General features: G+C 40.1%; 2 protein-coding genes across 3 annotated transcripts in view; one reads left to right on the forward strand and one right to left on the reverse strand.

Annotated features, from left to right (window-relative positions):
* The first annotated feature begins 736 nt into the window (after window positions 1-736).
* On the forward strand, window positions 737-5,573 carry LOC132900133 (E3 SUMO-protein ligase ZBED1-like). 2 transcript variants are annotated; one of them, XM_060942166.1, is made up of 3 exons: window positions 737-3,095; window positions 4,393-4,531; window positions 4,655-5,573. In XM_060942166.1, exons 1-2 carry the CDS (start codon window positions 1,635-1,637, stop codon window positions 4,399-4,401), a joined length of 1,470 nt encoding a protein of 489 aa, XP_060798149.1. In that variant the 5' UTR covers window positions 737-1,634; the 3' UTR covers window positions 4,402-4,531; window positions 4,655-5,573. The 2 variants fall into 2 exon arrangements, with proteins under 2 accessions (XP_060798149.1, XP_060798148.1); XM_060942165.1 differs by having other exon boundaries at window positions 737-4,531.
* A 16,494-nt stretch (window positions 5,574-22,067) lies between these two features.
* The window catches only part of dscaml1 (Down syndrome cell adhesion molecule like 1), a 165,480-nt gene continuing 160,417 nt past the window's right edge, over window positions 22,068-27,130 (reverse strand). The window contains exons 30-31 of the mRNA XM_060942167.1: window positions 22,926-23,237; window positions 22,068-22,613 (exon numbers count right to left, since the gene is read on the reverse strand). Of these exons, the coding sequence (XP_060798150.1) occupies window positions 22,081-22,613; window positions 22,926-23,237 (845 nt within the window). The 3' untranslated portion in view covers window positions 22,068-22,080. The remainder of the gene's footprint in view (window positions 22,614-22,925; window positions 23,238-27,130) is intronic.

The raw sequence follows: 27,130 nt of genomic DNA on the forward strand, positions 1-27,130 counted from the left end.
AGTGATCCACATCTTATTGAAGGATATTATATGACAGTAGCGGAGGCCAAATGATGCCCTGCAAGAGTGAGACTGGACTTTGGAACAGAGAATATTCATGTTGCAAAAACATACATGAAGGTTTCATGAAAATGCAGCTGCAACACGATGTCACCTGGAGTACCGAGTACTGCCATCCAGTGAATTGAAAGATGAGGGACTACACTGCAAAAATCAGTGCATTCTAGTTTGGATGAACCTTTTTTTTTAACATCTAAAGGAAGATGGGCATTTCACAGATATGTTTCTGGACAAATTTCTAATCTAGTTTTGTTTTCAAAACAAGATTCAGGTAAATCTGAAGAATATGCATGGTCACACCAGGAACTGCATTAAGACATACTGGAAGACATGTAACCTGCACTATAATTACACCAGCTAGAATATCGGTCTGTTGATATATGCTTGGGCGGCACGGTGGTGTAGTGGTTAGCGCTGTTGCCTCACAGCAAGAAGGTCCTGGGTTCGAGCCCCGGGGCCGGCGAGGGCCTTTCTGTGCGGAGTTTGCATGTTCTCCCCGTGTCTGCGTGGGTTTCCTCCAGGTGCTCCGGTTTCCCCCACAGTCCAAAGACATGCAGGTTAGGTTAACTGGTGACTCTAAATTGACCGTAGGTGTGAATGTGAGTGTGAATGGTTGTCTGTGTCTATGTGTCAGCCCTGTGATGACCTGGCGACTTGTCCAGGGTGTACCCCGCCTTTCGCCCGTAGTCAGCTGGGATAGGCTCCAGCTTGCCTGCGACCCTGTAGAAGGATAAAGCGGCTAGAGATAATGAGATGAGATGATATATGCTTACTGTACAAGTCCCATTCTGATTTTATCTCCAGGAGGAACTTGATGAAGTTGTATCTCTAAAGAAATGTCATAGAATATGACCAGTCCACAATTACACATGTGCATAACTGATGTCCAATTTTACATGCAGTGCATATGAAGTTATATGGAGCTACAATTACTGAAACTCCAGAGGAGACTGAACTGTGTTTTGAAGAATATTTGTTCTTAAAAAAAAGTTTACCCATGTAATGATGTATTCAATGTTTGTGTAGATGTGTGTCAGAACAGGACATAATCTGTACATGTTAGATGTTAATAAAACTGAATATGTACATTAGACTCAATCAAATGATTACTAACGGACTAAATCCTGAGCACTAAGCAATAAAACACTTGACTACAAATGCAAGTACAAGCGATCAATTGCACAAATTTATGCATCAAGTATATACAGTAGGGGTGTAAAGATAAATCGATTTGGATCGGTTATCGGTCTGTGACCTATGCGATCCGAGTGCACCGGTCAGTGTAACCCTGATCGGATGAAATGTACTAAAAACGGTCCGATTATCCGGATTTATGGCAGCGAATCGGTTTCCAGCTCCAGTGGCCCATACATGTCATTGTTGCCTTTGATTGTTGTGCCACCAAAGACACTGAAGGACAACTGTCTCTGCTATAGTCAGGTTTATCAATCTGTCCTCTTTGCTGTCGTTTCTGGTGCAACTTGGTGTGTGTGAGCTCTCGCAAGACTCTAGTCTTGACCTTTTATGGTACCTGTGACGTTGGCCGATTTAGTTGAGCAGCGCAACGTGTTAACATGTCAGGCAACGGGGATGAAATTTTTAGTGCTTCACACCTAAAGTCGAAGGTTTGGAAATCATTTGGCTTTTTAAAGAAGGGTGGAAAGCTAGACAAAAGCCATGCAATTTGCAGACTTTGTAGAGCAACCATAAAATACACTGGAAGCACGACAAACCTCAACAATCACCTGGCAAGACGGCATGCTGGGGCTGATGCGGGTGAACAGGAGGCTAGTGGTGCTAGCACAGCAAGAACGGCCAGCACGGACAAGAGTGGACAGGACAAAGACAATAAAACACAGGCATTTTTCCAATCTCAATTCAGCCACAACTCGGCAAGGGCCAAAGCGATAACGGCATCTATCGCTCGTTTTATTGCGCAAGACTTGCGACCATATAGTGTGGTTGAAACCAGAGCCTTTCAGGACATGGTAAAAACTATGGAGCCAAGGTATAAGGTACCTTCCAGACAACATTTCGCTGAGAGGTGTGTGCCTGAAATGTACAACAAGATAAAGGACAAAGTAAAACAAGAACTTTTCCTAGCAGAGAGAGTGGCAATTACCACCAATGCGTGGACTTCGTGTGCAACGAACTCGTATGTGACAATTACGGCACATCATATTTCTCCAGACTGGGAATTGCAAAACCATGTCTTACAAACCAGAATCTTCAACGATAGTCACACGGGAAGAAATATAGGTGCTTTGCTGAAGGAAGCATGCGCTGATTGGAACATTTTGGATAAAAACCCAGCTCTTGTAACTGACAATGCCAGAAACATGATTGTAGCTGGAGTTGAACCTGAAATTAGTCCTCACCTTACCTGCTTTGCACACATGTTAAATTTAGCGTCACAGAAGGCTTTTCAAGTGGACACAGCTGCAAGGTTGCTAGGGAGAATAAGGAGGATTGTTGGATTTTTGCATCGCAACATCAGAGGTGCTGACCTCCTCCGTGAGAAACAACAGCACCTATGTTTGCCTAACCACAAACTCATACATGATGTGTGCACTCGATGGAATAGCTCCTTTGAAATGGTGCAGCGGTTCCTGGAGCAACAGCCAGCAGTGTTTGCCACTCTCATGTCGAAGGAGCTCAGGAAAGGAGAGGAGGTGAACACTCTTAATGAGAGAGACATTTGCAATGCTGAAGATATTGTTAAACTGATGGCTCCAGTAAAAGTTGTGACCACAGTCATGTGTGAGGAGGAGCAGCCAACAATCTCAATGATTGCCCCACTCAAGGCCAAACTTGACAAGCGCTTTGAGGCTACTGATGAAGATACAGCTCTCATCACTGAGATGAAAAGGGCCTTCAATAATGACTTTGAGAAGCGATATACACATCTCCATGACCTCCTTTACACAGCATCAGCTCTTGATCCACGCTTCAAGACATTGCCCTTTCTGACTGACGATGACACAGAGAGGATCTTGACAAGCCTTTCGGTTGAAGCTGCAGCCATTAACAACAAGGTAAGAAACGTTTTTATTGAGGTTACATCCACACGACAACGGCAACGAGATGTTATTTAAAAATATATCGCGTCCAAATGGGCAACGATCAGTAAAATATCAGGTCCATATGGCAACGCAACGCTTGCTGAAAACGATGCAATACACATGCCACACCTCTAGCGGCACTGTAAGACGGTCCCTTTGGAGACACCAGAACAATAGAAGTAGTAAGGACGCATGCGCATAAACTATTATGCGCGAGACTTCATATTAGCCACAAAGTCAGGAAAATCTGTTCGTAAAATTACATTATAATGACCAAATACAATGAAAAGTATTTTTCCAGTCTCACCTGTGAAAGGTAATCCCATGTGATCTCGTTTGGACGGCAAACCTGTTGGTACAGTTAAACGCAGCTAATCTTTATTCTCCGCTTTGACCTATCCAATATGGCGGCGAGGATGACGTATGATTCTAGGCGGAAGGCGGCGTCTTTAATGGTCCGGAATAAATTGAATGCTACACGTTGATGGATTAATTTGTTGTTTTTCACCTGTGAAAGGTAATCCCATGTGATCTTGTTTGGACGGTAAACCTGTTGGTACAGTTAAACGCAGCACATGAATCTTTATTCTCCGCTTTGACCTATCCAATATGGCGGCGAGGATGACGTATGATTCTACGTGGAAGGCGGCGTCTTTAATGGTCCGGAATAAATTGAATGCTACACGCTGATGGATTAATTTGCTCTTCTACCCCCTTTTTGAGGAATGTATTGTAGGACTTAAACCATCATCTGAAGAGGTGAGATCGCTCCTTTTTTTCCCTATTTTTGCTGGCGAGATTGACTCTGCCCTAAGGGCAGAGTCTCTCTCTCTCTCACTTTGCACCATTACACAATAAATATTCACAGTGAAAATATTTTGTAAGCGCGTTTCATGAACCAAGATATAGGATTTGTTGACAACTCGCATCGAGTACGTTACACTTCTACCCGGCGTGAAGCACTGACAGTCATGTGGTTGTGACATCATCGTAAACAAATCCGTTCTACTCATCCAGACGACTTCACAACGGCAACGTTGCCAGATCTTTCCACTCTGGAACCTGTTCTCAAAAAGATTGCGTTTTGGGCACCCCAAACGCCGGTGCCGTGTGGACGCCAGGCCTAAACGATAAGCAATTGTATCGGAGTCACCTGAATCCGTTGCCGTGTGGACAGGGCCTAAGTTAGAACTTTTTTGTTGTGCTGTGTTACCATTTCTTGCACTCTGCACATTTAATTTTTTGTGACTGCTGGTGTTTAATTGTTAAGGAATGTTAGGAAACATCACATGAGGACAATCAGGGACAGCCAGTTCAGGGAGCTGAAGGGCAGACAGAGCTGCTGACAGACCCTGGGCAAGGCAATCCGGAACGTGTAGTTTGTTCCCAGATCCAGGATACACAGAAAGGTGTGTTGTTGAGCAAAATAGGGTTTAAGCAGGTTTCAATTTATAGGTGAAATAAGGCAAAAGAATATAAGGTCATTGCACACATTATCAGTAATTAGTGTTATTCTTTCTTTTCCTTTTCAGATGATGACCAGCCTCCCTGTAAGAAGAAAAGAAAAGGTGCAGCGCTGGACCTACTGTTTGGAGAGACCTTCGAAGTGAAAGCAGCAACAAGATCTTCAAACGAGAAGACGGCCAGTGATGAAGTTATGAGGTACAGACAGCGTAATACATTGCCCCTCAAGGACAACCCACTGCAATGGTGGAAGGAACAATCAGACCTCCCACTGCTGTCATCTCTTGCGAAAAAATCTCTCTGCATACCAGCAACCAGCATAGCATCAGAAAGAGTTTTTAGCACAGCAGGGGATGTCGTTTCAGTTCAACGCAGTGTTCTCAGGCATGATCATGTCGATCAGCTGATTTTCCTCAAAAAGAATCTTGACAAGTATGAATAAATTCTGAGCTGTGAGATGTAAACAGAAGTCATAAGCACACACACACAAACCAACTCAGGCAGACACACACTATACTTTTGCTGTAAAGCATTGATGATTTCAGACAGAAAAAAATGTTATGAGATGGAGAGAAAGTAATAGTTTTTGTTTAGTGTTTGGAGCTTTTTCTTATTTTCTTTTTTTTGGTAAGAAAAGCTAATTACAAACATGTTGCATACTGAAGTCTATGTCTAGCAATGATATATTGCACTTGTTTTACAGTTACTGAAACTCACATGAGTGACTGAAGCAGTAATCATTCTGATTGTTGCCTTTAATAGGTAACTTGCTATAGGCTACTTTTATTTTTGATATCTAACCTTATTATTTTGTGGTCTTTGAGGGAAAGTCAGTATGTATTGTATTTTAAGTATGAGCACAGTTCGAAAACCTGTTAAGTGAGGCACACCGGATTTCCAGTTTTGTGTTTTGTAATGTATCCCAGCATTACTAATGTAATTTATGTAAAGTATAAATAAACAAAAGGATACTGTTTTGAAATTTCATTTCTGTTTTTCTCTTTTTCTTCTCAGTAACATGAAGCACTTGGAAGTTGTCAATTAGTAATGAATCGAACCGGACCGGATCGAATCGTACCAAATCGTTTACTACTTTTTATGAATCGTTCCTGAATCGGATCATAGCCTGTGAATCGAGATTTGAATCGAACTGTTTTGTGAGTGAAAGAGTCACACTCCTAATATACAGCCCATGCTGGTACACTATATATCTTGCAAAAGTAGACCTAGTTGATATTCAACTGTTAATAGAGTAATGTAATTTGTTTTATAATTGTCGTCACAAATGCAGACTGTAAGCAGATAAAATTGCAGTCAGAAGTTTTATTAAAACTCAGGCAGACAGGTCCAAAATGTGAATAAAAAACAACAACAGGCAAAGGTCAGGCGATCAGCAAAGAACATGAACCAGGCAAAATGCAAAAGACAAAAAAACAGGAAGCAAAGCAAGATCAAAAACCAGAATATCAATCACAAAAATACAAAGGCATGGTAAATCAAGTGAAGGGACACTAAGGAGTCTGCTTCTTTTCAGGTTTAATGGCAGATTAATCACCATTTGGCACATTACCACCACCACCTACAATATACAGTATTTCAATATAATGGTTGTGGTTCAATTTATATTCTGGCATAAATGCCAGTCAATGTCAAAGTCCCTCTGACGCCAGAATCTGGTCTTCCCAGGCAGTCTCCTGTCCCAGTACTAACTAACTCTTTAATGTGTATGGGTGCAGCGCCAATCTCCATTTCCATAGCCTTCGGCCTCTCGCCTATACAGCTAGGGTTACAGTGGGGCGGCGGCTAGTGCTCTGGTAACCGTGAGAGTTTGACTTCCCCACTTGCATCTGTATTGCAGTGTGCCTTGTCAGATGGTAGTAGGTACCATTTTTTATGATGGTCTTTGGTATGACTCGTGATCTCCCAGTCAAGAGGCAGACATGATGCTAACTACTAGGTCAACTCGCAGTCATAAATGCCAGTGGATGTTAAGAATTTAAGAAGGCAAGATATTAAAATTCTTTAATTCTAAAAGGGAGGCAGCAAGAAAGTGGTAACACCAATCTTTGAAAGGTCATAAATATGTTTAATTCTTTCTTCATCATAACTTGGACAACTAATGCATGCTGTACATTTTCAGGGACCCGACTTTTCTCATGTAGCCCATCCAGATGTTTACCTATTTGATAAAGATAATGATTCAGACTACATTGCCCCAATCTCAGACGAGTCAACTTGACCTGCTGAACCCTGTTCCTGAGTTGAATATTTGTCTCTTAACTGAAGGTTGTACAGAAAATAGGTGTCGACACTAAGACCCTCTTTCCACTGAAGATGCCATATTGTACAATACCCTCCATTAGCTTACTTCTTAGTTCTGTTCTACCATAACTAACCTTAACTGAGACTTTTTCTTGATTTAAAGATTATTTGATAATCCTATCCATTACCTCATTACCTATTATACCTATATGAGCTGGGACCCATACAAATTGACTTCGCATCCTCAGTGATTGAAGCAATACAAATGTAAAAACAGTTCAGTTATACAATCCGGTCTCATATGTTTGTTTGTTTATGCATTGCAGTACTGAAGAAAAGTCTTTTACTTTTCTTCAGTACTGTAGAGAATATTACTTTTCCATTAGGGCTCAACTCTTCTGCCCACTGAAGTGCACTTGGGATGGCTCCTGTTTCTGCTGTAAACACAGATCATCAGTTTATTGATTACCAAACTCAAATCCAGCTGATGAACAGAAAAGCCACAGCAAGTTTTAACACAAAGAGGATCTTTAGAGCCATCGGTGTAAATCTGAAGAGCAGATCTCCAAACACACTGAACATACGTTAAAGCGGTTTCAGAAGAGAAGTTGTCATTTTCTTCACGAATATCTTTAAGTAGATTAAAATCTACTTCTCCAAAAGGAAAGAGCCATCCAGGACCCAAAGTCCAGCTTGAGCGTTTAGCAGGAACAATATTCAGTAGTTTAAAATCTTTAGCCCTTTTTAAAAATTGTTCAACACAGCACTCCATTCTTTTCTGATTTCCATTAAATTTTCAGCATTCTGACATCATGGTTCCACCTGGACAAACTTTTTCTTGCTCTTAGTTTCTTCCAAAACGTTAATGATTGCTGAATATGTCTCAAACTTGGAAGCCTTCCTCCATTTCTACAAGTAAAGCAGGAAAGGACATGGATCTATAAACACCACTACAAATACATCATGCATTTGCTTGTCCTACATCAAGTCTTTTTAGGACAGACATCTAGCTGCCAAGACACAGACCTGAAACCCATGATGAAAGATTGATCTAATCATAGTCGGAGAAGTAAAAGGCTTTTCTTTGCTGCTTCCCAGAAAGATCCTGTTAAACATTTCATTATATTTCAAACCTTACTTGTTTTTATAACTACTTTAGAGATGTAGGTGTTCCAAATTAACTTGCTGTCCGACCAAACTCCCAAATATTTCAAACATTTGGTTTTCTCATTCATAAAATGTTAGCTTCCCATTTCTTCAATTGACTGAAAAGCACACATTTTGTTTTAGACATAGATATTCTAAAACCCCATTTCACTGAACAGTTCTCAACCACCTTCAATGCACTTTGAAGTTTTTTTTTACAAGAAAAACATTCTACCTGTAATACCATAATTTGATAAGAAGTCCCTCCTCCATCACATATCATAGCTGTTTTCTTAAACATTGAGAAAAGCTATGAGTTTCATTATTTGCCTGTGCCTTTTTTAATGTCATACTCGTGCTACTACTGTACATTATCCAGAGTACTCCTATTTTTCTTGAATTCACTTTGGTAGTTCAATAAAATCTAGTTTGTCTCTAAAAAGTACACCAAATTTTCTGTGACCGTCTTTCCATTAGTTTACACAGTAGTAATTTGAGAGTTATGGGTCGATATGAAGAAGGAACGCTTGGGTCTTTCCCAGGTTTTAAAACTGGATTTATTGCTGCATGGTTCTACTCTTTAGATAATTTTCCTTCCCTCCATATTTCATTCATAAAACTTCGTATCTTTGTGCATTTCATAATAAATCTCATCTTATTTCTGCCTTTAGCAGTGGCCTGCTTAAGTTCCTCCATGGAAAAGCAGATATTAATAGAGTTACAGCTCGTGTCTTGTGGTAATAAATGGCCTTTTAAAGTCTGATTTCTTATTTACAGTGGGGCAAAAAAGTATTTAGTCAGCCACCAATTGTGCAAGTTCTCCCACTTAAAAAGATGAGAGAGGCCTGTAATTTTCATCATAGGTACACTTCAACTATGAGAGACAGAATGGGGGGAAAGAATCCAGGAAATCACATTGTAGGATTTTTAATGAATTAATTGGTAAATTCCTCGGTAAAATAAGTATTTGGTCACCTACAAACAAGCAAGATTTCTGGCTCTCACAGACCTGTAACTTCTTCTTTAAGAGGCTCCTCTGTCCTCCACTCGTTACCTGTATTAATGGCACCTGTTTGAACTCATTATCAGTATAAAAGACACCTGTCCACAACCTCAAACAGTCACACTCCAAACTCCACTATGGTCAAGACCAAAGAGCTGTCAAAGGACACCAGAAACAAAATTGCAGACCTGCACCAGGCTGGGAAGACTGAATCTGCAAAAGGTAAGCAGCTTGGTGTGAAGAAATCAACTGTGGGAGCAATTATTAGAAAATGGAAGACATACAAGACCACTGATAATCTCCCTCGATCTGGGGCTCCACGCAAGATCTCACCCCATGGGGTCAAAATGATCACAAGAACGGTGAGCAAAAATCCCAGAACCACACAGGGGGACCTAGTGAATGACCTGCAAAGAGCTGGGACCAAAGTCACAAAGGCTACCATCAGTAACACACTACGCTGCCAGGGACTCAAATCCTGCAGTGCCAGACGTGTCCCCCTGCTTAAGCCAGTACATGTCCAGGCCTGTCTGAAGTTTGCTAGAGAGCATTTGGATGATCCAGAAGAGGATTGGGAGAATGTCATATGGTCAGATGAAACCAAAATAGAACTTTTTGGTAAAAACTCAACTTGTCGTGTTTGGAGGAGAAAGAATGCTGAGTTGCATCCAAAGAACACCATACCTATTGTGAAGCATGGGGGTGGAAGCATCATGCTTTGGGGCTGTTTTTCTGCAAAGGGACCAGGACGACTGATCCGTGTAAAGGAAATTATGAATGGGGCCATGTATCGTGAGATTTTGTGTGAAAACCTCCTTCCATCAGCAAGGGCATTGAAGATGAAATGCGGCTGGGTCTTTCAGCATGACAGTGATCCCAAACACACCGCCCGGGCAATGAAGGAGTGGGTTCGTAAGAAGCATTTCAAGGTCCTGGAGTGGCGTAGCCAGTCTCCAGATCTCAACCCCATAGAAAATCTTTGGAGGGAGTTGAAAGTCCGTGTTGCCCAGCGACAGCCCCAAAACATCACTGCTCTAGAGGAGATCTGCATGGAGGAATGGGCCAAAATACCAGCAACAGTGTGTGAAAACCTTGTGAAGACTTACAGAAAACGTTTGACCTCTGTCATTGCCAACAAAGGGTATATAACAAAGTATTGAGATGAACTTTTGTTATTGACCAGAAACTTATTTTCCACCATAATTTGCAAATAAATTCTTTAAAAATCAATGTGATTTTCTGGATTTTTTTTTCTCATTCTGTCTCTCATAGTTGAAGTGTACCTATGATGAAAATTACAGGCCTCTCTCATCTTTTTAAGTGGGAGAACTCGCACAATTGGTGACTGACTAAATACTTTTTTGTCCCACTGTACATGCTTCCCCCCCACCACCAATATTATCAGAACTATATACTTAAAAAGATAAAAATAAAATGATATATAAATAACAAGCTGGTTGGCATTTGTAAGAAATGAAACTGGCCACCCAAGAGCTCGGTTTGTGGAGTCTGCTTAAATATGGTGTGAGCATAATTGGAAACAGGTGTGTGAAATCAATAGTCAGGTGTGTGTGTGTGGAATGTGTGTGTGTGTGTGGGGGGGGCATTGGTCATGGTGGCCATGATTGAAGGCTGTGGTGCACAGAGTTCCGGGGGATTCAAGTGAATGCGTGACTGTTAGGGTTAGGGTTAAGGGTTAGCTGAGATCATAGACATGTTAGTATCTCAGTAAGACTGAAAATATTGTAGCAAATGGTCAGGGACAACTCCAATCTTAAACAGTTCTCCATCAATTACTTTAATTCATCAATTTAAGAGAGATAATAAACTCAGCTCTCAGAACTGTGCACTCCCACCAGGGATCGACCCATCCTGAATATTTGTCTTCAAAATGTATCTTAAAGGATATTCCAAGTTCATTACAATAAATTCAGCATCCAAACTAAACAGTACAAGAACCAATCACTGTATATTTATTTTATATCACAGTGAAGAAGTGTATTTAACAGATTTATTTGATTTATTTTAAAGAACACATCCTGACAGAACTACCATTTAAGTGAACTACACAAACTATATCATGGTACATGAACCAGATATTTTGCCTGGCTTTTGTTGGAAAATGAAAAGAAAAAGTAACTGAACATTTTATAAAACATTCTGTGCATCAGAATATAAACAAAAGAACAAAAGACATCAAAACATTTCTCCCAGAAGACGAGAACACTGTGTGAGCACCAGAGTTTGTAGACTGGAGTTTACAAAAAGCAAATTTTCAAAAAAAAAAAAAAACCCCAACATTCTTGCATCTCCAAAAAATGAGAACTGTGGACGTCCTGCATCTCAGTCTTTTTAGACAAAGTCCATTACCCACACAATGGATTTCAAAGTGTTGTTTATCTGAAGTTGTTTGTCTGAAGACCTCTTCCTCATTGTCATATTGCATCCATCCTAATTTTCTTCTTCTTCTTCTGTTCCCATGATGGGTCTTTTCTCTTTTTTCCCTTTTTGAGAAAAGGACTGTACTATAAATTGATATAACTCTGTACATGTTCAGAACTTTTATGTCACAGAGCTAAAGGATTACTGTTTAATCATGTTATATCTGTGTATCATGATTATTTTGGAAAAAAAAAACAATGATATGGCTGTGTTATATATGTGTGTGTGTGTGTGTGCACACGCCCTTGAGTAAATTGAAAACAACTGCAGAGACCAACACCGAGCATGTTCTGGTCAGCAGCCTCAGTCACAGCCCAGATCAAGATCAGCAGCCAGTCTACTCCTCTGACTGGGAGCTAGTAATCAGGTGTGCCTGTCAACCTGGCGAAGCAGCTCAAGTTCCTGTACCACGTTATGACAACTTCGTTGAGGCCAGACATGGTGTTATCATCAGCCTCATCAAAGCAGTTGCTCCTTATAGAGCTGATAGTTCCCTGAGAGGATGGTATAAAATACACAAATGAGCAGAAGTGGTTCAAATACCAGGAGCTGGTGGATCAGTGCTGGAAGAGAGGCTGGAAGTGTACTGTGAGCCCATTGAAGTGTGTTGTAGAGACTTTGCTGGCCGTTTATTGTGCAAGGTCTATTTGGGGGCTCAACAATGGTCAATGGTCTTTCATTAAATAAGACAAATATGCATATCTTATTTTACATAAGGCGGAAGACAAAAAAAATATACAATAATAAAAATTAATATTTGTATAAACTAGACCAAAGTACATCCAAAACTTTTAAATTACTCCTGACATAGATCACTACTCCTCCTTTATTTCTCATATCATTCCCTGACCTGTCCCTGTCCTGTCTAAAAAAGGGCTGCAAAAAGGAAAGTCATAAAGTCCACTATGGAGACTGCAGAGAGAGTCTATAGATGGCTTTGGATTAGGACGAGTGATCCATGGGCCAATGCTGCTGGGACACAAGCTAGGGTCTGATCAACCCCGATTGGGTTGCCTGAGTGAGAGCGTGTGATCTTGAATGACCCGAAACACCTGATGACCTCAGGAAACATCACTGTTGATGTGCATCTGAAGATATATATCTTTGAATCAGTCTTGTGGCAAATCCATACAGAACCAGTGGCACTGAGCATGCATTAATGGTGCTAGTGGGACTTGTCAGAGCCTTAGTCCCTAGGCAGGCCTTTATTTCTCTGGAAACAACACTGATGATGTGTTCCAGTGCATCCTAGCATGTATCTTTGAATAATAAGATTAATAAGTAAATTAAAATTTTTAATCATTGGCAAATTGCTCTGGTATAAGAGACTTTGGGAAATGCATCAGGGCAGTAATCAACTTCAGGGTAGAATCTTCATCATGCTTCATCACACCACCCTGTCATCCCATCCATCCATCACCCATAACCGCTTATCCTGTGCAGGGTTGTGGGCAAGCTGGAGCCTATTCCAGCTGACTATGGGAGAGAGGTGGGGTACAAGTCACCAAATCAGCACAAGGCTGACACATAGAGACAAACAACCATTCAAACTCACGGTCAGTTTGGAGCCACCAATTAGCCTAACCTGCATGTCTTTGGACTGTGGGGGAAACCGGAGCACCTGGAAGAAACCCACGCAGACATGGGGAGAACATGCAAACTCCACACAGAAAGGCCCCCATCGGCCGCCGGGCTCGAACTCAGAACCTTCTTGCTGTGGGGCGACAGTGCTAACCACTACACCACCGTGCTACCCTCCCTGTCATCCCATAAAGGAAAAAAAATATATTTGAAATATATGTAAATATACAAAATTGGCCCAATAAATATACTGTTAATTAAATATATATCAATATATTTACTAATTAACCCTGACCCTAACACTCAGTGCTTCTAAGCTGAAACGTACAGTTGAAAAAGGACTTTTGTTAGTGAGCTAAAATTCCAAGACCCCGTACATTTTGTCTTCCATCCATCCATCCATCCATCCATTTTCTATCCCACTTATCCATTGTGGGTCACAGGTGAGCTGAAGCCAGTCCCAGCTAACTTCAGGTGAGAGGCAGGGTTCACCTTGGACAGGCCAGTCTATCATGGGTCTAACACAGAAAGACAGACAACCATCACACTCACATTCACACTGATGGGGGGGTTTAGAGGAGCCAGTTGGCCGAATTCACATGTCTTTGGACTGTGGGATGAAACCGGAACACCCGGAGGAAACACGGGGAGAACACACAAACTCCACACAGAACACGGCCCCAGTCACCCAGCAGGTTTGAAACCACCATGCTGCCATATTTTGTCTTATATTTTGCATTTGATGTCATAAATTTGAATATAATTTGAATATATGTCACACTTAACATCAAATATTTTGTTATTTTTCAAATATATTTCAAAATTACAAATATTTGTGAACAACAAGGCAAATATATTGCAGTGTATTTACAGTATACTCCACATATCCTTTTGACACATTTTTCTGGATGGGATTGATTATTTTCCTGCAACAGCATGAGCTGTCCTGTTTTTTTCCCCCCTTTTTCTTACAAACTTTAATAGCAATCAGAGATCCATTCACAAAATATTTTTAAGTTACAAGTTTAAAATCACTATGCACATAAATATTTCATCATATCCCTGCATACTTTATCCAAATTTATCTGCAGCTCTACATTTTCCTCTAGTTGTCCATAGAAGATATATTGCATACAGCTGCTTTTTAAAGACCATGTTCTCTTTTGGCTGGTGAATCTATTCATAACTTGTTGTTTGTTACTAGAAGAATGGGGAAAACATTTTACTCATTGTTTGTACAGTTTGATAAATAAAGCACGTCCCTTGCCTTGTTTTATTGGATGGTCTGTAACTGTGTTGGTTAATACAGTATTGAGAGATTTGCATATGGTTCCTTTACTCAATTCGATATCTAAGCTTTAGCAATTCCTGCTATATTCATCACCAGAATCATCTTGATTGCAGTGTACATTAACAGAAACCATAAACCAAGTCATAGAAAGATAGTTTTATTGCCCAGGTGTTGGAGTACTTTTCTGTTCTGTTTTGATTTATAGAAAAAAACTGTACAGTTAAACACAAGCAATTGGAAATTGAAGCATTTTTCCCAAAAAGTTTTAGGAATCCTATCTGCAGTTAAAAAACAAACAAACAAACAAACAAACAAACAAACAAACAAACAAAAATCCAAACATTTTCTTTGAATTATTTTCACTTCCTTTCCCCGTATCTTTTTATATTCAGAAAACTGTTCAGTGCATGCAATACCATTTTCTTCAAGAAGCCAAATGTAAAAAAATAACCAAAACCTACTGAAATTAATAAAACAGTTAATCCATTAAAGCCTTGTTAAAAGACTGTGTGCGCGCGCACGCACGCGCATGCGCATATACATACATATATATATATATATATATATATATATATATATACACACACACACACACACACACACATCTTAAAAACATAAAATAATGTGTAAGCTATTTTTATTACATTTTATATATTTTATTATTTTTAATCCCCTAACACTTAAAGTTGATTTTTTTTTCAATTGTGCCCTTTTTTTTTTCCTGGAGATGTCGAAAATAGTAGTTATTTATACAAAACACTTTCTTATATACAAGAGTCATTATTTGCAGAAATTGTACTGACAGGAGGGGCCTGGGTCAAGCAGGAAATCTGATTGGTTGAGGAAATTGGCCAAACAGGGTGGATGGGGATTGATTCCTGACTCCACCCAATATCCACACAGCTTTTCCTGTGATTACTGGGAACTACAGGATCCCTGATTTCAACTGGCTAAACAGGCCTGCCCCGCTGCATAACAACTGCATTTCTCAACAGAATCACAGAAAGGAAAATAAGCCAAACCAAACAGGAAGTCATAAATATGAAAACGAAAAGCTGTAAGTCATATCAGTCCTCGATGAGTATTTCCAAAGTGGTTAGACAGATATTATTTAAAAAAGTGCATGAAATGTCTGAACAAGTATGAATCCTGTACATCCACAGAAGGATTGGCACAGTCTTAATGAGACCTTTGTGGTTTTCTGTGCAACAATGAGAGGACCACTTTGTGCTGAAATTAATTAATGTGTGGCAGCCTGGGAAACCGTTCACATGGTCAAATTTGGACATTTTCTATTATATGTAGTTGTGAAAAGGCTTCGCTGAACTGACACTGGTATGGGAGTGGACACATCTTACCCACAAGTGGAGCGCCAGCATTTCAAGCCTGCTTATACCCCAAAAGTGAAAAAGGAGAAAACGATATTTCAGGATATACAGTAATTCCAAATTCCAGTGAATGACGTCTGACACACCTCTACATTTAGAACCTTATTTACGGCCAAATTTTAAATAATCATATGTTTACAATAGGAAATTCACATCTGTCCCAGCATCATCCACATCTCTCTATCTCACCACCTGCCTTGGTCTCATCACCTGCTTCGATCTCACTACCTGCCTCGGTCTCATCACCTGCCCTGTTCTCATTACCTGCCCCGATCTCATCGCTTGCCCCAATCTCATCACCTGGACTCAACATCACGCACAGCATTTAAACACAAGCCTCATTGTCATCACTTCATTCAAACTGATGTCTGTTCACACTGATATTGACGAGCAAACAATAACTGATGAATTCAATCACATCTATTATGTTGGTTAAACTTCTTTTTATTAACATTTTATTAGTTTATTTAAAAATGTTAAAACATTGTCATCTGTCCTTTGTCATCTATACACAGTGTGTAAACATGCTTTTCTGTTTTAATGATAATGTGAAGGCGCAACTGCAGGAGAATTTGACAGCCAGGATCTTATTACAAATCGAATGAATTAAGCTAATGACCATTTTGCTATGGAGCGTAACAATCCAACAACTTGATCAAAGTGTGACATTCACTGTGTGAGAGAATCACACATAACTAGTGAGGTTTTAGACATCTTTAGACAAACTTACTGTTTTTACAACTGTGTGTGTTTAAGTGGTTCCCGAACCAGCAACATCCAACCAATCTGGTGTTTGTAGGGAGAACGCCAAAGCAAAGTTAAAAGTAGCCTCAATTAAAAGAGCATGCCATTTTTGGGAAACTATATTAATGTGTTCTTAAATTAAAGCTATCAAAGCATATCACTGGCAGAAAAACAAGATATGATTTTTTTTTTTAATATAATTTTTGACGTTGGCTTTTCCCAGACCACCACACATTTATTCTGTGGTGAGATTCGAGTCTGAAAACAGTGCCCACACCTGTCAGTAAACCTTGGGTTCATCTTTGCTCAAACAGCTACAGCTAGATTGTAATATCACTTGATCACTTCTTTAAGAGTTATCCTTACTCAATGACTCATTGCATTCTGATTTCATCAGTTCTACCAGCTTTATATTTTCCTTATTTTATACCTTCAAAAGATGTTTTATACTTTCATCCTAACCGAAACCTCTTAAAGCAGCTGTGCAGTGGACCACACAGTGTGTGTGTGTGTGTGTGTGTGTGTGTGTGTGTGTGTGTGTGTTTACAGGAGCCAAGGTTTGTACTGCAAACATTATCAGTCGAGGTTTGGTATCAATTTACTCATGTTGATGACTTTAAAGTAATCATGACTTAATTGATGTGTAAATCTTGACCGGATTTAAAACATTACATTATTTCCCCGATCTGAATTTCACTTTTCAATCATGATAACGATTTAAAGTTATGGTGGGTCGGGAAAAGGCTGTGTGCCATTACAGTAACATGGTGAATTTGGTCAATACATCACTGAACTTATTGGTTATTTCTAACACGCTACACATTGAACAAGAGTTAAAAGGCAGCATTAATGATTTATCGTGTAAATAGAGCTCTGAAGATGTCTTCATCCTGTGGTGTGAAAGTTCTCGCCAAATTAATTTCAATGGTGTAGTTTTTCTGCATGCTGTACGCATATTACAACCCCGATTCCAAAAAAGTTGGGACAAAGTACAAATTGTAAAAAACGGAATGCAATAATTTACAAATCTCAAAAACTGATATTGTATTCACAATAGAACATAGACAACATATCAAATGTCGAAAGTGAGACATTTTGAAATTTCATGCCAAATATTGGCTCATTTGAAATTTCATGAGAGCAACACATCTCAAAAAAGTTGGGACAGGGGCAATAAGAGGCTGGAAAAGTTAAAGGTACAAAAAAGGAACAGCTGGAGGACCAAATTGCAACTCATTAGGTCAATTGGCAATAGGTCATTAACATGACTGGGTATAAAAAGAGCATCTTGGAGTGGCAGCGGCTCTCAGAAGTAAAGATGGGAAGAGGATCACCAATCCCCCTAATTCTGTGCCGACAAATAGTGGAGCAATATCAGAAAGGAGTTCGACAGTGTAAAATTGCAAAGAGTTTGAACATATCATCATCTACAGTGCATAATATCATCAAAAGATTCAGAGAATCTGGAAGAATCTCTGTGCGTAAGGGTCAAGGCCGGAAAACCATACTGGGTGCCCGTGATCTTCGGGCCCTTAGACGGCACTGCATCACATACAGGCATGCTTCTGTATTGGAAATCACAAAATGGGCTCAGGAATATTTCCAGAGAACATTATCTGTGAACACAATTCACCGTGCCATCCGCCGTTGCCAGTTAAAACTCTATAGTTCAAAGAAGAAGCCGTATCTAAACATGATCCAGAAGCGCAGACATCTTCTCTGGGCCAAGGCTCATTTAAAATGGACTGTGGCAAAGTGGAAAACTGTTCTGTGGTCAGATGAATCAAAATCTGAAGTTCTTTATGGAAATCAGGGACGCTGTGTCATTCGGACTAAAGAGGAGAAGGACGACCCAAGTTATTATCAGCGCTCAGTTCAGAAGCCTGCATCTCTGATGGTATGGGGTTGCATTAGTGCGTGTGGCATGGGCAGCTTACACATCTGGAAAGACACCATCAATGCTGAAAGGTATATCCAGGTTCTAGAGCAACATATGCTCCCATCCAGACGACGTCTCTTTCAGGGAAGACCTTGCATTTTCCAACATGACAATGCCAAACCACATACTGCATCAATTACAGCATCATGGCTGCACAGAAGAAGGGTCCGGGTACTGAACTGACCAGCCTGCAGTCCAGATCTTTCACCCATAGAAAACATTTGGGGCATCATAAAACAGAAGATACGACAAAAAAGACCTAAGACAGTTGAGCAACTAGAATCCTACATTAGACAAGAATGGGTTAACATTCCTATCCCTAAACTTGAGCAACTTGTCTCCTCAGTCCCCAGACGTTTACAGACTGTTGTAAAGAGAAAAGGGGATGTCTCACAGTGGTAAACATGGCCTTGTCCCAACTTTTTTGAGATGTGTTGTTATAATGAAATTTAAAATGACCTAATTTTTCTCTTTAAATGATACATTTTCTCAGTTTAAACATTTGATATGTCATCTATGTTCTATTCTGAATAAAATATGGAATTTTGAAACTTCCACATCATTGCATTCCGTTTTTATTTACAATTTGTACTTTGTCCCAACTTTTTTGGAATCGGGGTTGTAGATTGTGTGCAGTCTTGTCTGTTGTTAACACTACCACTGGCCTTTAAGACACCACTGTGATCATAAATGGCACGTGGTTCTATTAATGCACCTAAACATCTGACTACATGTTGGACCGTAGATTTGATTTAGACTCTAAATCACTCGGGATAATTACTGATCTCTTTCATTCTGATTCCTGAATAGCAAACTATCTGAGCAGCACTGGAGCTTCTAATCACAAGGGACTCCAAATTCACCCCTCGCTATCTTAACACACATGCATTTCTGCTGGGTTTAACACTTGTTTTACCCCTTTTGTGATCAACCTCTCCTTTTGTTCTGCTGCTCCTCCCACTGAGCGATTGTCTTCAAATCTCTTTATATATACATATATATATTTATTCATTTCTTTATTCAATTAGATATGACATATTTCTGTTCTAATCAATTATATATTCACTTTATATCTTTAAATAGAAATATATATCTATATATCTATATCTATATATATGTCTATATATATATATATATAGATAGATATTTTGTGAAGAAACATTGTAATATATTTTCTTTGTTCTTTTCTCTATTGCAGGAGCCCTGATGTTTTGTCCATTGAAGTCAGTGAATAGTTTTTGAGAATGGAGCTTTTGAACATTATGTTGGGTTTGGCTTTGGGACTCAGGTAAGTAAAGGGGAGAGAGATCAGATAATTTTGGGTATTTTCATATATCGAGTGTTTAGTCCATTGAAATGAACCCTGGTGTGTTTTCCCCCTTGATGTGGTTCATTTCAGCAGGGGAAAACACGACAGTCGCAATTGGACCGAAACAACAGGTCAGAGTGGGTCTGCGAGGTGCTCACAGTCTGGTTTCAAATGCAATTCCATTGCAGTGGAAGAGCAATTTGACCCTGAACTGATCCAAATGCAAGAAGTGAACTGGACATGCTGTGTATTTTGGATTTGGGGCAACATTTTTTTTTTTTTTTTAGATGTGAGCTGCAAAAACTGAGCTGAGAGGTGCAAACTGAGCCAAAGAACAGAGCTGTAGCACTGTAAAGATGCAATGAGTTCTGAATATTCTGAATATTTGATAAAAAAAAAAAAGGAGAGAGGAAAATAAATACTGGATGTGATACACAAAATGTTTTAAAACTAGTTATTTATATAATTATCTAATCATTTATTTAGCACTTGCACCATGTTCTCCATTCTCATGTGATTTTCATGGTTTTTTTTTTGTTCTGTTTTTTATTTTTTAATTTTTTAAAATATTCTTTTTTCTTTTTCTTTTTTTTCTTTCTTTTTTTTAAATTTTTTTTTACATGCACTTGGCAATTCCACTGCCATATTTTGGACCAGTGAATGAAAAAATGTGACCAGTATGTTTTCACCTCTACATGCCCATCAGCCAATGATTTATTTATTTATTTATTTATTTATTTATTTTTTACTTTTTGGTTCATTTAATTTGTGCAGTGTGAAACCTGTCTTGTACAAGGTTTGGTTAGTGTTTAAGGGACATCAGAGAGAGAGAGAGAGAGAGAGAGAGAGAGAAGCATTATCACTTCTTTCCTTGCCATTTGCCTCCACCCTTAGCTGCATTCATCCGAAAGCTTTTTCACTGCAGATATGGGACAATACTTCCCTCTGGTGGAGGGACAAACAAGTGCTGACTTCAGAAAAGCTAACTAGCATCAACAGATATCCTGTACTCCATACACTTGCCATTCTGTCTATTTCTGATCCCTCATTCTGCAGTTCCTAGCACACCTTTGCCCCATCCATCCATAAAAAGCTGTGAGATGTTTACATGGAGTGGGGAGTAGGGAGGGGGGATGAGGTGAATCAAGCACAGAAAACAGACATCAGAACAGAAGCCATCCTTACATTATCATAGTTAAGGATTATAGAGCGTTGGGGGACAGGTGGCACAGAAAAAAACACCGATACTTTTAACTCTGGACACAAACGAGGGCTGCAAGTGTTAAGTTTGCTGTATGGTCGGTCTGTCCACCTCTTCAACTCGGTGTTTTTCGTTCATTAGTTTTCCATTTTCTCTATCACTTGACAGTAAGTGCTATAACTCAGTACTGAACCAGAGCAGAACACAGGGAAAAGCTTTACAACCCTGTTTGTTTTTCTTCCGTCCCCAAAGATCCAACCCAGATGTTTGGGCCTTCTGATGATGTGTGCCTTTAACATGTGTACATATATACTTACATATATAAACACACATGCACACTCAGACAGACCCACATGCAAAGGCCTGAGAAAAGTCTAGAAATTTAAAATAAATAAATAAATAAATAAATAAATAATTGGGGGGGGGGGGGGGGGGGGGATCCATCCTCCGTGAAATGGCTCCAGTTTTTCTTTTTCAGTTTTGTTTTTAAAATAGTCATTAACACTGTGTGCTGTTTTTAGCAGCTGTATGAAAAAAAAATCCAAATACTTAACTTTATCAGCATACGCCACAATCACGGACTTGTCCAGACCAGCCTGACTAGGAAGGGAAAAAAAGACACCAAGCCTGCATTTCTTTTATGCATAAGCACTTTCCGAGGCAATGCATCGCAATATGCTTATTCTTTTGCAAGAGACATTAAAAAAAGAAACATATTTATCTTCTTAAAAACATCTAGACATATTAGTGTGAAACAATATATATTTTAAAACTGTTAAATTTTCCTACTCTCAGGTAGTCAAATTAACAAGTGCACATCAAATGTAATTTGTGCATAAGGTCCAAGGTGTCTTCAGTGGAGAAAGAAATCAAAGTGAAGAAAAAGAAGAAAAGAGAACAAAATATATATAGGTTTGGCATAGTAAAATTGAAGACAGATGGCCAAAGGAGGAATATATTATGTAAAAAATGGGGGGGGGGGGGGGACTAGAGAAAAATAGGTTAGGGTGGAAGTGGGAGCAAGGGAGAGAAAGAAAGAACAAGAGGGACAGTACGAAAGAGACCCCTGTGGTGGATAAGTCCAGTCAGTGCACAGTTCATTCACCACCTTGTGCCAGGCAGACACTAAATGTATCTCAATGTATGCAATTATATGTTTTTATGTGTGTGGAGGAGGGAGAACAGCACCTACACCAGTGTGTAGGACTTTGAATACGCCCCAGCACTCTGCTTCTGCAGTCTGCCCAATCCAGATGAGCTGCTCTCCAGCAGAGAGTCTCTTGAACCACCAACCTTGGAGCTACTGCTCACGCCACCTCCCCCTGTGGAGCCAGAACTGGCCACAGCACCAACTGCAGCTCCAGCAGCTCCAGTGCTTTGGCCAGCTGAGGAGGTGGAGGAGGAGCTGGGCATGGTAAGAGTCCTCTGGGGCAACGTGGATGTGCCCGAGCTGATGCTGGAGCCACCCGTGGTGGTGCTGGAGGCTGGCCCTGATGCTCCTGAGCTGGTTAGGCTACTTAAGCCCCCGTGGCTGAGCGTCAGGGCCTGTTGTTTGGAGGGGTCTAATGTCATGTGGCGGCCCTGTGTGTGGTAGGCACGAGCCGCCAAACCTCGAATAGAAGCTTCACGTGGCGGCACCACTGGGCATGGGTCATGCAGCTCAGCTTGTTTGCGGAAGAATGGCTCTGTCTTCATATAAAGGGGGAGATTACAGTACTCACCTGGGCAGACAGAGAAAAATAAGTCAGAAGTAAAAATCATGAACTGAATAGCATACCTTTAAAGGAAGATCTCGTTGCAATGGAAACCTTGCTCTTGTTCTGTAAATCCGAATGTACATGGATTCACAAAACCTCTTGAATGAGTACTTCACCTTAAATCACAATTGTTTAAAGCTCCAGGTTTCCATGAACACAAGATGAAAAAACCTACTGTATACTTTATGTCTCTACTTAGTTTTTGTTCACTACCAGTCATATTAAAATAGAGCATGCAAAGAAAGTTGTATCAACACAACTCTGGGAGGAACTCACTCTTATTGGCACGGTGTGGAATTGGCACCGCTACATTCTTGCCACGGTCATAGTCCTGTGGTTTTGGTGGAGATGCTGTGAAGCGGCAGATGCCTGGCTCTGATGGCGTGCTCATCGAGGTCATGCTGTCAGCATTTTCATTGGTACCTGTGGTCATCTGGTCTGAAGAACTGTCTGAAATGAAGCACTCTGTGATCTCAAACTTGGCATGCTGCAGGTGCTCTTCCAGCTTGGCATGCTCATACGCGCGAGCCAGTTCCTCATATGTAGAAGAAGCACTCTCTGTTGAAACCATGCTGTTACGGCCCTTGTCTGAGACAAAAGACAGGGATGCCAAGGGGAAGACAGAAAATTTGAAATTTAAAGGTTAAAATTTAAAATGTAGACATATATTAAAAATGACCTGTCTGTCAGCTTGGTGTTAACATTTTGTTTCTTCAGTTTTGCTCTGGAGGCACAATGCTAATAAAGCTCTCAAGTAGTAATACTTATATGGAGGCATATAAGTACTATTCAGCATAAAGAAAACTGGATACTAAAATCATTAGACACAAGCCTCAAACCATCCATTATCTGTAGCTGCTTATCCTGTTCTACAGGGTCGCAGGCAAGCTGGAGCCTATCCCAGCTGACTACGGGCGAGAGGCAGGGTACACCCTGGACAAGTCGCCAGGTCATCACAGGGCTGACACATAGACACAGACAACCATTCACACTCACATTCACACCTACAGTCAATTTAGAGCCACCAGTTAACCTAACCTGCATGTCTTTGGACTGTGGGGAAAACCGGAGCACCCGGAGGAAACCCACGCGGACACGGGGAGAACATGCAAACTCCACACAGAAAGGCCCTCGTTGGCCACTGGGCTTGAACCCGGACCTTCTTGCTGTGAGGCGACAGCACTAACCACTACACCACCATGCCGCCCCAGCCTCAAACCCTATTAAAAATAAATTCACTCATTCTTTATTCACTCATTCTTTTATAACTACATAACCGTGAAATACATTTTTAGTTCAAATGTAGTTTAGTTTTATCAAATACTGTAAAAAATGGCTTTTCTGTATCTATCAAAATTTAAGTCCCCCCCCCCCCCCCCCAAAAAAAAAAAGAGACCATGTTCTCCCCAGTTTGGTCACTTTTTACCTGCCAGCTAGAATTAATAGCTAGAATTAATAATTAAATATTTATATGTTCAAATGCTGATACATACTATATTATAAAGTATTTAATTTAGCTAAAATTAAAACAATTATTTTATTTAGATTTGATATTTCCAGCCATTTTCAGATTACTGCCTGTGCAGAACTGACCATATTCTCCTTCAGCCCTCACTGCCCCGAGGTGTGAATAAGTGTGGGAATGTGTGTGCACATGGTGTTGTGTGATGGACTGGTGTCCATTCCAGGGTGCCTCAGCCAGAGAGAGACACGGACTCCACAAGACCTCTGAAGGTGTGCTGTGGTGTCTGATACCAAGACATTAGCAGCAGATCTTTTAATTTGCGAGGTGGGGACGCCACGGTTTGGACTTATTCGTCCAGCACATCCTACAGGATCAGATTGAGCTCTGGGGAATTTGGATGCCTAGTCAACTCTTTGAAGTCATGTTCCTCAAACCATTCCTGAAGAATTTTTGCGGTGTGGTAGGTCACATTATCCTGCTGAAAGAGGCCACTAACATTAGGGACTATCGTTACCATGAAGGGGTCTGCAGAAATGTTTAGGTAGGCCAGAACCCAAGGTTTCCCAGCAGAACATTGCCCAGAGCATAACACTGCTGAGCGATGGACGCACACCACATAATGTAAAAGAAAATGTGATTAATCAGACCAGGCCACCTTCTAACATTGTTCCATGGTCCAGTTCTGATGCTCACGTGTCCATTGTTGATGCTTCTGGTGGCAGCCAGCATGGGCATTCTGACCAGTCTACAGCTCCTCGGCCTGATTTACAGCAAGCTGTGATGCATTGTTCTGACCAGCTATTATAGTTTTTATTTCTATTTACTCTTTCAGGATTTTTTTTAAAACTTCAATTTAGTTTGAGTTAATTTTGTAAGTGCATGATAGTTTTATTTTTATTTTGAGGAGCTGACTAGTTTAAGTTTAGTTTTTATTTAATTTTACTGTTAATTTTAGTTTTTCCATACAGCCATACAGTGGTGCTTGAAAGTTTGTGAACCCTTTAGAATTTTCTATATTTCTGCATAAATATGATCTAAAACATCATCAGATTTTCACACAAGTCCTAAAAGTAGATAAAGAGAACCCAGTTAAACAAATGAGACAAAAATATTATACTTGGTCATTTATTTATGGAGGAAAATGATCCAATATTACATATCTGTGAGTGGCAAAAGTATGTGAACCTTTGCTTTCAGTGTCTGGTGTGACCCTCTTGTGCAGCAATAACTGCAACTCAACGTTCCCGGTAACTGTCGATCAGTCCTGCACACCGGCTTGGAGGAATTTTAGCCCATTCCTCCATACAGAACAGCTTCAACTCTGGGATGTTGGTGGGTTTCCTCACATGAACTGCTCACTTCAGGTCCTTCCACAACATTTCAATTGGATTAAGGTCAGGACTTTGACTTGGCCATTCCAAAACATTAACTTTATTCTTCTTTAACCATTCTTTGGTAGAACGACTTGTGTGCTTAGGGTCATTGTCTTGCTGCATGACCCACCTTCTCTTGAGATTTAGTTCATGGACAGATGTCCTGACATTTTCCTTTAGAATTCGCTGGTATAATTCAGAATTCATTGTTCCATCAATGATGGCAAGCCGTCCTGGCCCAGATGCAGCAAAACAGGCCCAAACCATGATACTACCACCACCATGTTTCACAGATGGGATAAGGTTCTTATGCTGGAATGCAGTGTTTTCCTTTCTCCAAATATAATGCTTCTCATTTAAACCAAAAATTTCTATTTTGATCTCATCCATCCACAAAACATTTTTCTAATAGCCTTCTGGCTTGTCCACATGATCTTTAGCAAACTGCAGATGAGCAGCAATGTTCTTTTGGAGAGCAGTGGCTTTCTCCTTGCAACCCTGCTATGCACACCATTGTTGTTCAGTGTTCTGATGATGGACGCATGAACATTAACATTAGCCAATGTGAGAGAGGCCTTCAGTTGCTTAGAAGTTACCCTGGGGTCCTTTGTGACCTCGCCTACTATTACACACCTTGCTCTTGGAGTGATCTTTGTTGGTTGACCACTCCTGGGGAGGGTAACAATGGTCTTTAATCTCCTCCATTTGTACACAATCTGTCTGACTGTGGATTGGTGGAGTCCAAACTCTTTAGAGATGGTTTTGTAACCTTTTCCAGCCTAATGAGCATCAACAACGCTTTTTCTGAAGTCCTCAGAAATCTCCTTTGTTCATGCCATGATACGCTTCCACAAACATGTGTTGTGAAGATCAGACTTTGATAGATCCCTGTTCTTTAAATAAAACAGGGTGCCCACTCACACCTGATTGTCATCCCATTGATTGAAAACACCAGACTCTAATTTCACCTTAAAATTAACTGCTAATCCTAGAGGTTCACATACTTTTGCCACTCACAGATATGTAATATTGGATCATTTTCCTCAATAAATAAATGACCAAGTATAATATTTTTGTCTTATTTGTTTAAATGGGTTCTCTTTATCTACTTTTAGGACTTGTGTGAAAATCTGATGATGTTTTGGGTCATATTTATACAGAAATATAGAAAATTCTAAAGGGTTCACAAACTTTCAAGCACCACTGTAGATATCCCATAAAAAACTAGACGGGACACAAGCTGTTTAGTTCCGGTACAGTTTGATGCCATATTGGTTTGCTGATTCTTGTCATCGGTATCCCGTTTTTTTATATTGTGGTGTCGACTATGTCAGTGAAAACACAGTGATGCTTGGAATTTGTGAAGCCTTTAGAATTTTCTATATTTCTGCATAAATATGACCTAAAACATCAACAGAATTTCACACAAGTCTTAAAAGTAGATAAAGAGAACACAATTAAAGATAAAAAATATTACACTTGGTCATTTATTTATTAAAGAAAATGATCCAGTGTTACATATCTGTGAGTGGCAAAAGTATGTGAACATTTGCTTTCAGTATCTGGTGTGAGCTCCTTGTGCAGCAATAACTGCAGATAAACGTTTGCCGTAATTGTTGAACAGATCATGCACATCGCCTTGG

This window comes from Neoarius graeffei, chromosome 16 (genome assembly GCF_027579695.1).
Source record: "Neoarius graeffei isolate fNeoGra1 chromosome 16, fNeoGra1.pri, whole genome shotgun sequence".
NCBI classification, from domain to species: domain Eukaryota; kingdom Metazoa; phylum Chordata; class Actinopteri; order Siluriformes; family Ariidae; genus Neoarius; species Neoarius graeffei.

What these genes read in the sequence shown, in the direction of transcription:
- LOC132900133 (XM_060942165.1), top strand. Translation starts at nt 1,635, where the DNA reads ATGTCAGGCAACGGGGATGAAATTTTTAGTGCTTCACACCTAAAGTCG.